Source organism: Lutra lutra, chromosome 8, assembly GCF_902655055.1.
Source record: "Lutra lutra chromosome 8, mLutLut1.2, whole genome shotgun sequence".
Lineage (NCBI taxonomy): Eukaryota > Metazoa > Chordata > Mammalia > Carnivora > Mustelidae > Lutra > Lutra lutra.
In genome coordinates, this window is record NC_062285.1 from 91308747 (window position 1) to 91322101 (window position 13355).

Sequence of the window (13355 nt, forward strand, 5' to 3'; positions counted from 1 at the left end):
AGATGAGTTGACCATAGAGTTGAGGGTCTATTTCTGGGCTCTCTATTCTGTTCCATTGATCTATGTGTCTGTTTTTGTGCCAGTACCATGCTGTCTTGATGATGACAGCTTTGTAATAGAGCTTGAAGTCCGGAATTGTGATGCCACCAACTTTGGCTCTCTTTTTCAATATTCCTTTGGCTATTCAAGGTCTTTTCTGGTTCCATATAAATTTTAGGATTATTTGTTCCATTTCTTTGAAAAAAATGGATGGTACTTTGATAGGAATTGCATTATATGTGTAGATTGCTTTAGGTAGCATAGACATTTTCACTATATTTATTCTTCCAATCCAGGAGCATGGAACATTTTTCCATTTCTTTGTGTCTTCCTCAATTTCTCTCATGAGTACTTTATAGTTTTCTGTGTATAGATTCTTAGTCTCTTTGGTTAGGTTTATTCCTAGGTATCTTATAGTTTTGGGTGCAATTGTAAATGGGATGGACTCCTTAATTTCTCTTTCTTCTGTCTTGTTGTTGGTGTAGAGAAATGCAACTGATTTCTGTGCATTGATTTTATATCCTGACACTTTACTGAATTCCTGTACAAGTTCTAGCAGTTTTGGAGTGGAGTCTTTTGGGTTTTCCACATAGAGTATCATATCATCTGCGAAGAGTGATAGTTTGACTTCTTCTTTGCCGATATGGATGCCTTTAATTTCCTTTTGTTGTCTGATTGCTGAGGCTAGGACTTCTAGTACTATGTTGAATAGCAGTGGTGATAATGGACATCCCTGCCGTGTTCCTGACCTTAGCGGAAAAGCTTTCAGGTTTTCTCCATTGAGAATGATATTTGCGTTGGGTTTTTCATAGATGGCTTTGATAATATTGAGGTATAAGATTCTACATTACTAACAAGATTCCAGGTGCTCCTTATATAGACACTAAAATTCAGGAATCATTTTTCTATATAGATAACCCAGTATCCCCTTCCATAATCCTGGCAGATTATGTTTACTCTAAAAATTTAGGTGAAGCATGTGACAAAACCAAATATCACAGCACAAATAAAGTGACTCTTAGTTTACCAAATAGTCAGATAGTTAAAGAACATTGTCACTGAGTCACTGAAGAGTGCATATAATGGTATTATCAACCTAAGCTAGTTTTAGTGACCCAGTATATCATACTCAAAACTCAGAATTTGGCGGAAAGGTGAAACATCCACCTTCTAAATAATGGTGGATAAGCATTGGTGCATCACTGTAATAATCAAACTCTCACAAGAAAATGAAAAGAAATATTTAGAAGTTTTTAAATTCAGAATATTATCATCAACAATGCTGGATATATTTTTATAATATATGAACACGTATTTTTCATACATTTCTAATAACAGCAACCTCTTTTGTTTTTCCTCACCATCAGCTTAAAGATGCATAGGTTATAAATGTAATGGGGCACATGGGTGGCTCACTGGGTTAGGTATAGGCCTTCCACTCAGATCATGATCTTGGGGTCCTGGGATTGAAACTCCCCTCACCTGTCAGGCTCCCTGCTTAAAGGGGAGCCTTCTTCTCCCTCTCCCTCTGCCACTCCCCCTGCTTGTACTCACACATTCTCTCTCTCTCTCTCTCTCTCTCTCTGGATAAATAAAATCTAACAAATTTTTTTTAAAGTAACAAATGTCATATTTTTCTTTTTGGGTCATTCAACTCTCACACATGCTTACTTTTCATAATTATCAGTAATCTTGAAGGAATAAGTGTGTGCGGCTATAGCAGGCACAGAATGAAAACTTTCTGCTGTGAACAGACACTTCCTGCCTTCTGGGGAGTCAAAACCAGGAGACTGCTTTCACTATCCAGTGATTTTGAGCATTTGATACAGTTCTGCCCTGATTACATTAAGTGACTTTGAGGATCCTGTTTTTCTCTTTTCTCATTTGTAAAGTGGGAATGTCAGATTTGGTGACATCCAAGGTCCTATACCCAAAAATTCTTGAAAGAGGAAATTCCACAGACTTAAGTGCTCCACTTTCTATAATTCTGGCAGATTTCAATTTTTTTTTACTTACATAGAAACTTTGTTATACTCATGAGTGGTTTATAGATGCTTTTTTTTTTTATTATCTTATAAGTGGCCGTTTCCACATTTAGATGCTCTTTTCCATAGTTTGCAACTTTATTTGGAACACAAATATTTCAGGAAGAATTTAGAGCTTTTAAAAGGCATCCTGCCACTTTTTGCATAAATGCTTATTTTTTGCAGCATTGAATTAACTATTATTTCTCTTGATTACTGAGTCTTTTTGGAGAGTCCCTTAAAGTGCACCCTAGATGAATGTCTCATTTGCCTCATCCTGGTTCTGACGCTGAGAAAGATACTCAAAAATAACGGTTAGAAAGATAACGACAAAATTTTGCCCAAATTTTGTCAAACAGACCAGGTAATTAAGCAAGGTAGATATTACGTTTCTAAGTATATTGGACACCCAATAAGTGGATTGTCTCACTAATTTACGGAGAAAACCCACAGCTAAAAGTGTGGGTGGGAGGGGATACAAGAGAGACAACAAAGCATTTCAGACTGGGCACTTCCTTTTGCCGATCTTGACTCACAGAACTTGGGGTCTGTCCTTACACACAAGTTCAGTGCCATATGCCCCTGTTTGCAATGGATGGACAAGTGGTATATGCTGACTTAAACTTATCCAGGGGTTCTTGCCTTACAAGTTCATCACCCTCATCACTTCCTCAAGGTAGGTACCTTTAATTTTCCTTTTGGCATTTGTTTATCTTCCAGAGTTACAATTTCTTCTTGTATTTAGGATTTTAAATCACTGCTCTGAAGATGAGCAGCAGTCCTATATTTACATTATGGTGGTGCAGAATAGTTTGTCTGTAGGTAACAATAACTGTGCAGAAAAGCACAGACCTTATAGATACCATTTTTTATCAAGATATTAGTGTGGGGGCATGTGGGTGGCTCAGTCAGTTAAGTGTCTGCCTTCAGCTCCTGTCATGATCTTAAGGTCCTGACATCGAACCCACCATCAAGGAGGCTGCTTAGTGGGGAACCTGCTTCTTCCAGTACTCCTGCTTGTGCTCACTCACTCTCTCTGTCAAATAAATAAATAAATAAATCTTTTTTTTTTTTAAAGACACTAGTGTGAAAATAGAACATCACTTCTATTACTGAGCCTTAAAAACCAGGAAGAAATATTTTACACGTATAAACAAAGTAATATTTTTACAGACACATTACTACCTTGCTGTAATGGCAACCTACATTATTCCAAATCCCTCCACAAAATACTAAGATTAAGTTCCAATGAATTCACTTCTATAGTATTTTTTCACAATGTAAAGTATAAGCTTAATGATTAACATCCTTCCCTCTCCAAAGAGAAGGGGGAGAAAATTCTGGAAGAAAATCATATTCAAGATCAAAGACTTCAATATAATTACAGTGTGATAGTTTCTGACTTTGAAATTTGATACTGGAAAAGTATTACAGTTTAGGGATGCCTGGGTGGCTCAGTCAGTTAAGCCACTGCCTTCGGCTCAGGTCATGATTCCAGGGTCCTGGGATCAAGTCTCACATCAAGCTCCTTGCTTGGCAGGAAGCCTGCTTCTCCCTCTGCCTGTTCTGCCTGCCACTTCCACCGCTTGTACGCTCGCTCTCACTCTCTCTCTCTGACAGATAAATAAACAAAATCTTTTAAAAAAAGTATTACAGTTTAGAAGGAGATAAGCCATGAGACACTGGAGAATATCATTAACGAACGAGCCTATTTGATACTTGTTGAAATCACACTTCTCTGTGGCGGGGGGGAAATAGGGAAGTGTAATGTGAAGTAATAGGTGAGGGATGCCATGATCTGGACATGGGTGAAAAAAGACTAGGAACTAGGCTGAAAATACATATGAAATTATCATGACTTTCTGAAATCTAACCAAATGTAATATTGGGATTTTTATCTAATCTGATATTCATTTCATGTTGTGCTAAGCATGTGGTCTATATCCTTTTAGGATGATTTGGTATAGGTTTGCAACTATTAAATTATCAATGTTCTAAATTGGGAAAAAAGGTTTAGGGGTTACTAAATAAGTTTCACTATACTGTTCATATAGTGGTTAAGGGAAATTGAATGATTTTGATAACTGCAGTTGGGGTTTGGTTTAGTCACAGTTATTTTTTTATGGGACAGAGTAGGAGTTCTTTTACCCTATTTAGATCTAGCAAAAGTGGAGAGAAAGGAAAATCATGTTGAAAGGGAATGTCAGAAAAAAGGAAGAGAAAAGAGGCAGGGAGATTTTCTTCAAAAGCTATTCTATGACCCCAAACCAGTGGGTCCAGAAAATTTGTCTAGTCTGATTATATTTTTATCCTACAAAATATCATCCTGAAAGCTAACCTAAAAAAGTAGAATAAAGTCAACAAAATGTGTCATTAAAAACCATTGACCTGATACTACATTTATTGTGAAACCACTACTGAGCTTCTTGGCCAAATTTTTCAGGCTGTGGTTACTGTAAAATAGTGAGCACAACCAAAAGAGTCAGTAAAACCAGACAGAGATGTGAGCATTGACCTATTTTGTCACAGCCAAGGGGTTTGGTCCCTTAGAAAAATATGTAAGGTGTTGGCAAAATTCCTCTAGAGGTTATTCATTCATTCAAAAATAAGCACCTCCTGGGGCGCCCAGTGGCTCAGTTGGTTAAGTGGCTGCCTTCAGCTCGGGTCATGATTCCAGGGTCCTGGGATCGAGCCTCGCATCGGGCTCCCTGCTCAGCGGAGAGCCTCCTTCTCTCTCTCCCCCTCTCCCTGCCGCTCTGCTTACTTGTGCTCTCTCTCTAGCTCTCTGTCAAATAAACAAATAAAATATTTTTAAAAAAAGAATTTAGAAAAATAAGCACCTCCTATATGCCAGGCATGCTATTGGTGCTGAGACTACAGCAGTAAACAAAACAGAGAAAAATATTTTCCTTTATTACATTTATATTATACTACTATAAACACAGATAAACAAAGAACTAAGTATATGTAAAAAGTTCATGTGATATTAAGTGCAATTGAAGAAAATAAAAAATAGAAGTGGAATTAAGTTTTGGGGGAGGGGACTGTATCAGTGGAATATTTACAGAAGGTGATGGCGAGATGACACTGGAGTCAAGACCTGAAAGAATTGTGGGATAAATATTTTTATTAGAAAATTACTCTCATGATTTTTCCCTATGAAATCCAAAATTTTAAAGATGTCTACAACCAGGATGCCTGGGTGGCTCCATTGGTTAAGCATCTGCCTTTGGCTCAGGTCATGATCCCAGGGTCCTGACATCAAGCTACCCCATCAGAAAGCCCGCTTCTCCCTCTGCCTGCCACTCCCCTTGCTTGTGCTCTCTTTCTGTCAAGTAAATAAATAAAATCTTTTTTTTAAATTAAACAAATAGGGGTGCCTGGGTGGCTCAGTTGGTTGGGCAACTGCCTTCGGCTCAGGTCATGATCCCGGAGTCCTGGGATCGAGTCCCACATCGGGCTCCCAGCTCCATGGGGAGTCTGCTTCTCCCTCTGACTTCCCCTCTCATGCTCTCTCTCTGTCTCTCAAATAAATAAATTAAAAAAAAATTAAACAAATAAAGATGTTGAGAACCAAAATACATTGATAAAGTTATGATTAATTTAGGCTTCCATTTCATTAATTAATACAATCACAATTTCTGATGAACATGAGATATACAATATATTACAAATGATATGATTACAGAGAAATACAAATGTGTTTGATATCTTGTTAGAATATGCAATGTTGTAGACATAAGTTTGTGCTACGTTACATTCATTGAAATACTGAAAATAATATGCAGCTTCACAAAACACTCTTCCTTAATGTCATGCATCTGACTCAAGTTGGAGATAATTGTTTTAGACAACAATAAAGTAGAGGAATCCATGTCCAAGAACAGAATTGTAGTATATCACCGGAACCTAAAATAGTGCTTAACACAAAATAGAGCCTCAGTAGAGCTCTTTCTAAAATACTTTGACCGGATGAAGGCCATCCTTTTTAAACAAAGTCCTTTAACTTACTCCCTACAATAGGGTATGTGCTTCATTTTCACACCAGCGCTTGGCAATTTTCAAAACTTTTCCACATCTATCCCACCTGATTATTACAGTGATCATTTGTACATAAGACAAGCATAAATATTTCTGTTTTATCAATGAGCAAACTCTCAGCTGGATCTGACTGAGAATCCACCTCCTGGGACCCTAATATGGCTGATAAATGTTCTTCCCTGCTCCCAGCTCCCAACCTGAATCTGCCTATATGTGATCCAAAACGCCCTTGCTTTTTGTAGCAGATGTACTCAACTGGGTTAACTGAGTGTATTTTCTTAACTTCTCAGACATCTGTCAAGGTTCATCTTGGCATCATTTTGCTCTGAAACTTGGTTGTACCGCGGTTATTCTTCTTACTTTGACTGTGATTGGGTTGAGTGTTTCAGGTAAGTGATTCAAGAACATTTGCTTCAGAATACTTATATTATTTCTATCACAAATACTAGAGTATCAACATCATTTGGCCACCTCAAACTTAGTGAAAGACTAATAAATAAAAACAATTACAAAACAGTGTTTTACACAATGCTCGGCCCAAACCTCCTCTGCAAACTTCAGCCTTTCACATTTCTCCTCCTAATTGCTCTGATCATCTTCATGGGGTATTTCAGATGTGCTCCCAGAACCTGAAAATAATCACAATTGTAATAAAAACATGACAATGACAAAGAAGAATAAAAATTTCCCCTATTTACAGTTTTTTTAAGTGCAACTAAATTCCAGAATGCACTAGGCGATCTCTCCCATGGGGTAAGCATGATTATATTCATTTTGAAGATGAAAAAGCTTGGTCAGGAGTCTAAACAACTTAAGAGTAGATAGTAGGTAAGTCAGTGTCTGCGTGAGTTCATTGTTCCATGTGTTTTCTTGTTTGTTTGTTTGTGTGTGTATGTATGCTGTGTTCTAACACATATGTTGTGTTCTAGACTCTTTGCTACGACATTACTATCGCTTTATCTTCCATCAACATTAAGACTTGTTGAGATAATACAGTCTCCTAACGTGATTAATATAACATATCCATTTCACCACATTCAACATTTAATCTTCTTAATGGTTTCTCCTTACTTATTAGTGATATTCTTAAGACGAAACTCATCAATAGAAGAAAGCCGAGTGGATGTTCAAGAGAACAGGAATGAAACAAAAGGTAATTTGGTAGCTCGAACTTCCTAAAAATAATAGCCCATATTTGACCAATACCAAACTTTACATTAAGATGGCATTATCTTTCTAATTTTATGTTTGACAAAACTGAGAAATGGAAAGGATAAGCAAATTGTTTAGTCACCCAGTAAGAGGTGACAACGGAAATTACACCTGTGGCCAGACATCAAAGTCTATGATCTTAATCACCAGCTCATGCTTCCTCATGAAAAGTTGCTGCTAGAATATTCAATAATTAATAGTCAAATAACACATTAAAAAGTAAACTATGGGCTCATGTGAAATATTTGATGATCTTAATGAGCATGTCAAAAAGTTAACTATTGTCCTGTTGTCCTTTTTGGCCTGAAGTTAGCAAATAGATAATTTGGCAATAAGAAATTTTCCATATAATTTGTCATTAATTTAGTGAAATCAATTATTATCTACCTTGCAATTTACACGTTGTTTAAAATAAACATTTTTTGGAAAACTACATATTGGAGTCAACCCTAGTGAAGAGTAGGAATTATTATTACAGGAAACTCAGGAATAGTTTTGACTTCTAGCACTATCTGATTATGTGGACTTAAATTATTCTGTTAGTGCATTAAAAAGTAGGATGTGGCTGCTTAAATGACATTGATGGTCTTTCCCTATTCTAATATTCTATGATTCCATTGATGCTCAATATAACTATAATTCCATTCATGCTCAATATAGTTGATGGTTGTGAATTTCCACTTCTTAATACCAGAATGAACAGTAAGTCTCAAAAACCTCAAATTATAATAAATTCATTTGTTGTTCTCACAGTGAGAATCAGAGACTTCTGTGCATTTACAGTGACCTGTACATGTATGATTAGTTGTGGTGGGTGGAGACAGGATAGAAATATAACACTTACTTATTTCTTCTTTCTGTTTACCTCAGAGAAACCAAACCTGTTAAAGTGCCCAGGAGACTGGCATCTACTCCGAGAAAAATGCTTGTTTCTTTCCCGTGCTCCTAACACTTGGAAAGACAGTCTGACTGATTGTTCCACAAAAGAATCCAGTTTGCTGCTTATTCAAGATCAGGAAGAATTGGTAAATAATTAAATAAGATACCTTAGTAAAACTCAGCACTTTTTTCTAACCATACCAAGATCTTCTGGCTTTAGCCCAAACGTTCTACGCAGATAGAAGTAGCAAATTTGACTTCAAGAAGCTCACAATCTGAGAGACTATACACAGGTGTAAGCAAATAATTGAATATAATTTGATGCATACAACAATATAAGTATAAATGTAGACATAATAATATCACAAAGAAAGAATAATTAACTCTGATGGGGAGTTAGGAAACGTATCATAGACTAGGTACACTTGAACTCTGGTTTAGAGAACGAGTAGAAAAATGCAAACCATGAATAGCTAATGCCAATTCAGTATTCAACCTTTTTTTTTTTTTTCATTTCATTGGTAGAAACTCATACAAAACTGGATAAATGAAAAGGGAATGCTATTTTGGATTGGATTAACATTATCAGAAAAGAAATGGAAGTGGATAAATGGCTCATTTTTAAATTCAAATGTGTGAGTATTAGACCAGCTAATTTGAATATTCACTCTATATCAGGTTTATATTTCACGATAGTAATACTGTTATGGAAGATTGAGTTTTGTGGTTTTAATTTAGTTTAGAAACTTTCAAGAGGTTCAGAATAGACTAAGATGAATGATGTTGAAGTTGGTTGGTTGAAAAGTTCCATATGTGGAAAGACTTCATAGCAGTATCTATTTTTATCTGCAAAGGGGTTTTAGAGGAGACAAGGAACAGACTAACTTTTTTGGGAGGGGCACATGAAATTAAACATCTCTAGCTGGTGGCTTTTAGCATGCAAAAATTTTTAAGTAGTGTTTTTCAAGTTGTGGAACAACATGCCTTGGTTGGTCACAATCAGCCGTGGAACAGTGAATATAAGAGGGGAAAAAAAAAAGTAAATATCAGAGTGCAGATCCCAGACACACCAAAAGCTTAGTGATTAACACATATTTTATATGCTATATATATTCTATATTGTATTCTTACAATGAGATAGAGAAAATAAAATGTTATTTAAAAATCATAAGAACAGAAACGACATTTACAGTAGTGTATTCTATTTATCCAAAAAGAAATGCATAAAAGTGTGTAGTCCAAACCCATGTTTGAGGGTCAGCTGTGTATTTTAACTAGTGGTGTAAAGGAGACAGTTATTTGAGGAAATGGGATTAATATAGCTTGATTAATGGGATAAATATGGCTTGATTAATATGGATTGATGCTGCACAGGTAAATTACATATTTTAACAGAATTCATGGTTAATTGTACAACAAGAGAAGAGTATTTTTTTTTCCATCAGAAGCAAAAGCATGTAGGAATTCAATAATGTTTCTGTAAAGAACTTTTTGATAGGGCACCTGGGTGGCTCAGTGGGTTAAAGCCTCTGCCTTCGGCTCAGGGTCCTGGGATTGAGTCCCATGTCAGGCTCTCTGCTCAGCAAGGAGCCTGTTTCCTTCTCTCTCTCTCTCTCTCTGCCTGCCTCTCTGCCTACTTGTGATCTCTCTCTCTGTCAAATAAATAAATAAAATCTTTTTAAAAAAAAGAACTTTTTGATAAATTTTTCAGAAGAGATATTATGTCACATTTTTTGAGTCTTTGATTCAACCAAATTTGCATAAATTATAGTTAAAAATTTTTTACCATTCAAAAAACATGAGGAACATGAGGAAAAAACATGAAATTTAAAACACAGGAACATGTTCAAGTTTATCTAAGCTATAGTGATTATGTGGAAAGTGTTAAACATTGAAAAAAGCTGCCTTCATTAGAACATTTTCACATTGTTTGACTCATGTTCTAAACTATTTTTTAAAATATGATTCTTTAAAATATTACCTTAAAGTAAGTGTTCTGGGAGGTGCAGTTGGTTAAGTGTCTGACTCCTGGTTTCGGCTCAGGTCATAATCCCAGGGTCCTGGTACAGACCCTCATGTTGGGCTCTGTGCTCAGCAGAGTCTGCATAGGATTCTCTCTCCCTCTGTATCTCCCACTGTGTGCTCTCTCACTCTCTCTAAAATAAATAAATCTAAAATAAATAAATAATAAATAAATAAAGTGTCCTGAAAAGGTAAGCATACTCATTCTGTTAAATAAAATCTATCCTCACACCACATGTACACCACAAACACACACAGCAAAACACACCAAAAACAACACCCACACACACCAAACACACATCACACATATACCACACACACCACACACAAAACATACTCACTACACATATACAACACATATATACACCACATGTATTCCACACATATATCACACACACACACACAGAGCACAGAAACACACATAAAAATCTGTCCTCATATTTTTATATGTTTCTGGGTATTATATCCTATACTTTACATATAAATGAAATTTTGATATTGACTTACTTTTAATTTTTCAGACATACAGTAAAGGTTAATTTTGGTTGATTCAATTTAATGTATGTGTACTTATTTTACTGAGGTTCATAATGAAATTGGAAAACACACTGAAGTGTCTCTGAGCAGAAATATAGGTAAAGTGGATGAATTAAATTCAGCTGAACATTCCATTTTACTCTGATATAAAAATGATGCTTTGAGTAAGATAGCGGTGATCAGATAAATGTAGAAGGTATCGGGTTATAGTAGAAAAGGCATCAGATTCTGCCTTCATTTTAACTGTCAGCCTGGCTTGCTGGTACAGAGAAAAATAGAGGGTGATGATAATTTTTCTCACAGGACTGTTTAGGGATTAAATGAGATAAGGTTAGAAAACCAATCTGAGATCTGGTCAAGGAAAGCTTGAGAAGCCATTGATAGCCTTTGGGAAAGACAGTCATTGGTCTGGCCATCTGAGCATTAAAAAAGATGTCTTGAAAGCTGAAGAAGGGATCAAAAAGATAGAAGAAATAAAACATGGTGGACTTCGGCAATAGCCCCGTTGAGAGAAGCTCATAATTTGACAAGAGTGTCAGACACTAGGGAAGAATCAGATTGGCCACTGAGGACCAAGGAACTGCATGAAGAAATGCAATGAAGTAACAAAGAAAAGCTATGACAGAACCCTGTCCACAGCCACCACTCCAGTTGGTCTGAAACACATACGCGAGTCTTGAACTCACCCCGTTCCTGGCACCTGACCCTAATGCTGCCTATTCCATTGTTGATTCTACTCTCTCACCCTCACCAGCAGTGAACCCCAAACCTCCTGCTTGTTGGAACTAATGGCATATTGAAGCACACACCCTCCAACCTCTGTCTGGAATGGGAAAAAAAGGAAACTTCTGACCACATGCCACACAAAGAAAGTGACTTTTCCTAGCTGTGTCCATAGTCTGTAGACCCTGTGTGTTCCTCACTCACTGTATACTTAATACATTTACTTTACATTTACATTTACATTTAAGCATTGTCATACTTTCACATGTGCCATCTCAATGTCTCCCCCAAATATTAGTGGTTATGTTCTGTATATTTAAGAAAATTGAAGTTCAGGGGCGCCTGGGTGGCTCAGTGGGTTAAGCCGCTGCCTTCGGCTCAGGTCATGATCTCAGGGTCCTGGGATCGAGTCCCACATCGGGATCTCTGCTCAGCGGGGAGCCTGCTTCCCTCTCTCTCTCTGCCTGCCTCTCTGTCTACTTGTGATCTCTCTCTGTCAAATAAATAAATAAAATCTTTAAAAAATAAAAAAAAAAGAAAATTGAAGTTCAGTAAAGAAAATTTCACATGATATGTTAATGATAGAATAAGAATAAGAAGAGAATCCCAGTTTCCAAAGCTTGTTTTCTTTGTATATGTTATTATGAAGCTTCTTGTTAGAGAAGATGCTTTTCCAGTGAAGATGAACTTGCAAGTTCCAAAGATTGATAGAGCTTTAAATTAAAGGTTTATTTCAGGGTGCCTCAGTGGCTCAGATCTCAGGGTCATGGAATTGAGCCCCATGTCCAGCCCGTTGAATCCCATGTCAGGCTCCACACTCAGCATGGAGTTTACTTGGGAGTTTCTCTCCCTCTCCCTCTGCTCCTCCCCCTATTTGTGCTCTAAATAAATAAATAAATGAAATGTTTTTTTGAAAAATTTTATACCATTATATTTGTGACTGTGTACCTATGCTATACTTAATAATTTAGCATCCCATTGTTTCCTGAAGTTTACAGGAGACAATGGCTACATGAAGAGAATTATGTGAGAAAATCCCAAACACTAAGAGAAGGTTTTCTTTTGCTCCACAGATTACAAATTACTGGTTCTACTCAAGAAAGCAGCTGTGTTTTCATCTCACAGACAGGAATTGTTTCTGACTACTGTGACACAGAAAATCGATGGATCTGCCAAAAAGAACTAAAATCCGTCAGAAATAAAGTATGTTCTGAGTCTTGACTATACATTCCCTCTCAATTTCTTTACTTTCCATTACATGTCTCTGCAATTTCAACTATATAGACAGCTAAACTGGCCTAATGTGCATTTAGCAATGCAGAGTGAACAAATACTGAGAATTCTAAAACTATTGTGGATCTTACAGAAGTTCATGTCTAATCTGCTCATTAAATGAATGAGGAAACAAATATATGGGGAAAACATGTATCATTTTTTAAAAAGATTTTATTTATTTATTTGACAGAAAGAAAGAGACAGCGAGAGAGGAGACACAAGCAGGGGAAGAGGGAGAGAGAGAAGCGGGCTTCCTGCTGGGCAGAGAGCCAAATGCGGGGCTCGATCCCAGGACGCTGGGATCATGACCTGAGCCAAAGGCAGACACTCAACTGATTGAGCCACCCAGGTGCCCCAATATGTATCATTTTTAAGATACAGTGATTTTCTATGGGAAGAAGCCCAGAACAACTGAGAGAAATGGTTTCCAGTCCTGGCATATATGTGTGGTCTTCATTGATTTCCTCTATGCCTTAGCTCACCTCTTGAATACTTTTAGTAAAAGATTACTAAAGTCCTGTGAATATTTCATAGTCTATGATTTTTCATATCATTACACAACTGGATTGTGGCAGAACATTGACTTAAGTCCATTCTGTTGAC

At 36.8% G+C, this 13355-nt stretch overlaps 1 protein-coding gene across 1 annotated transcript; it reads left to right on the forward strand.

Moving 5' to 3' along the window:
• The first annotated feature begins 2604 nt into the window (after nt 1–2604).
• Nucleotides 2605–12703, forward strand: KLRB1 (killer cell lectin like receptor B1). Its single transcript, XM_047742259.1, has 6 exons — nt 2605–2739; nt 6395–6493; nt 7183–7257; nt 8187–8341; nt 8721–8830; nt 12551–12703. Exons 1-6 carry the CDS (start codon nt 2640–2642, stop codon nt 12696–12698), a joined length of 687 nt encoding a protein of 228 aa, XP_047598215.1. The 5' UTR covers nt 2605–2639; the 3' UTR covers nt 12699–12703.
• The last annotated feature ends 652 nt before the right edge of the window (nt 12704–13355 follow it).

Excerpts from the sequence above, each read along its gene's own strand:
- KLRB1 (XM_047742259.1), top strand. The coding sequence starts at position 2,640 with ATGCCCCTGTTTGCAATGGATGGACAAGTGGTATATGCTGACTTAAAC. Across the intron at positions 6,494-7,182 it reads GATTGGGTTGAGTGTTTCAG|TGATATTCTTAAGACGAAAC; the intron begins GTAAGTGATTCA and ends CTTACTTATTAG. Across the intron at positions 7,258-8,186 it reads GAACAGGAATGAAACAAAAG|AGAAACCAAACCTGTTAAAG; the intron begins GTAATTTGGTAG and ends TGTTTACCTCAG.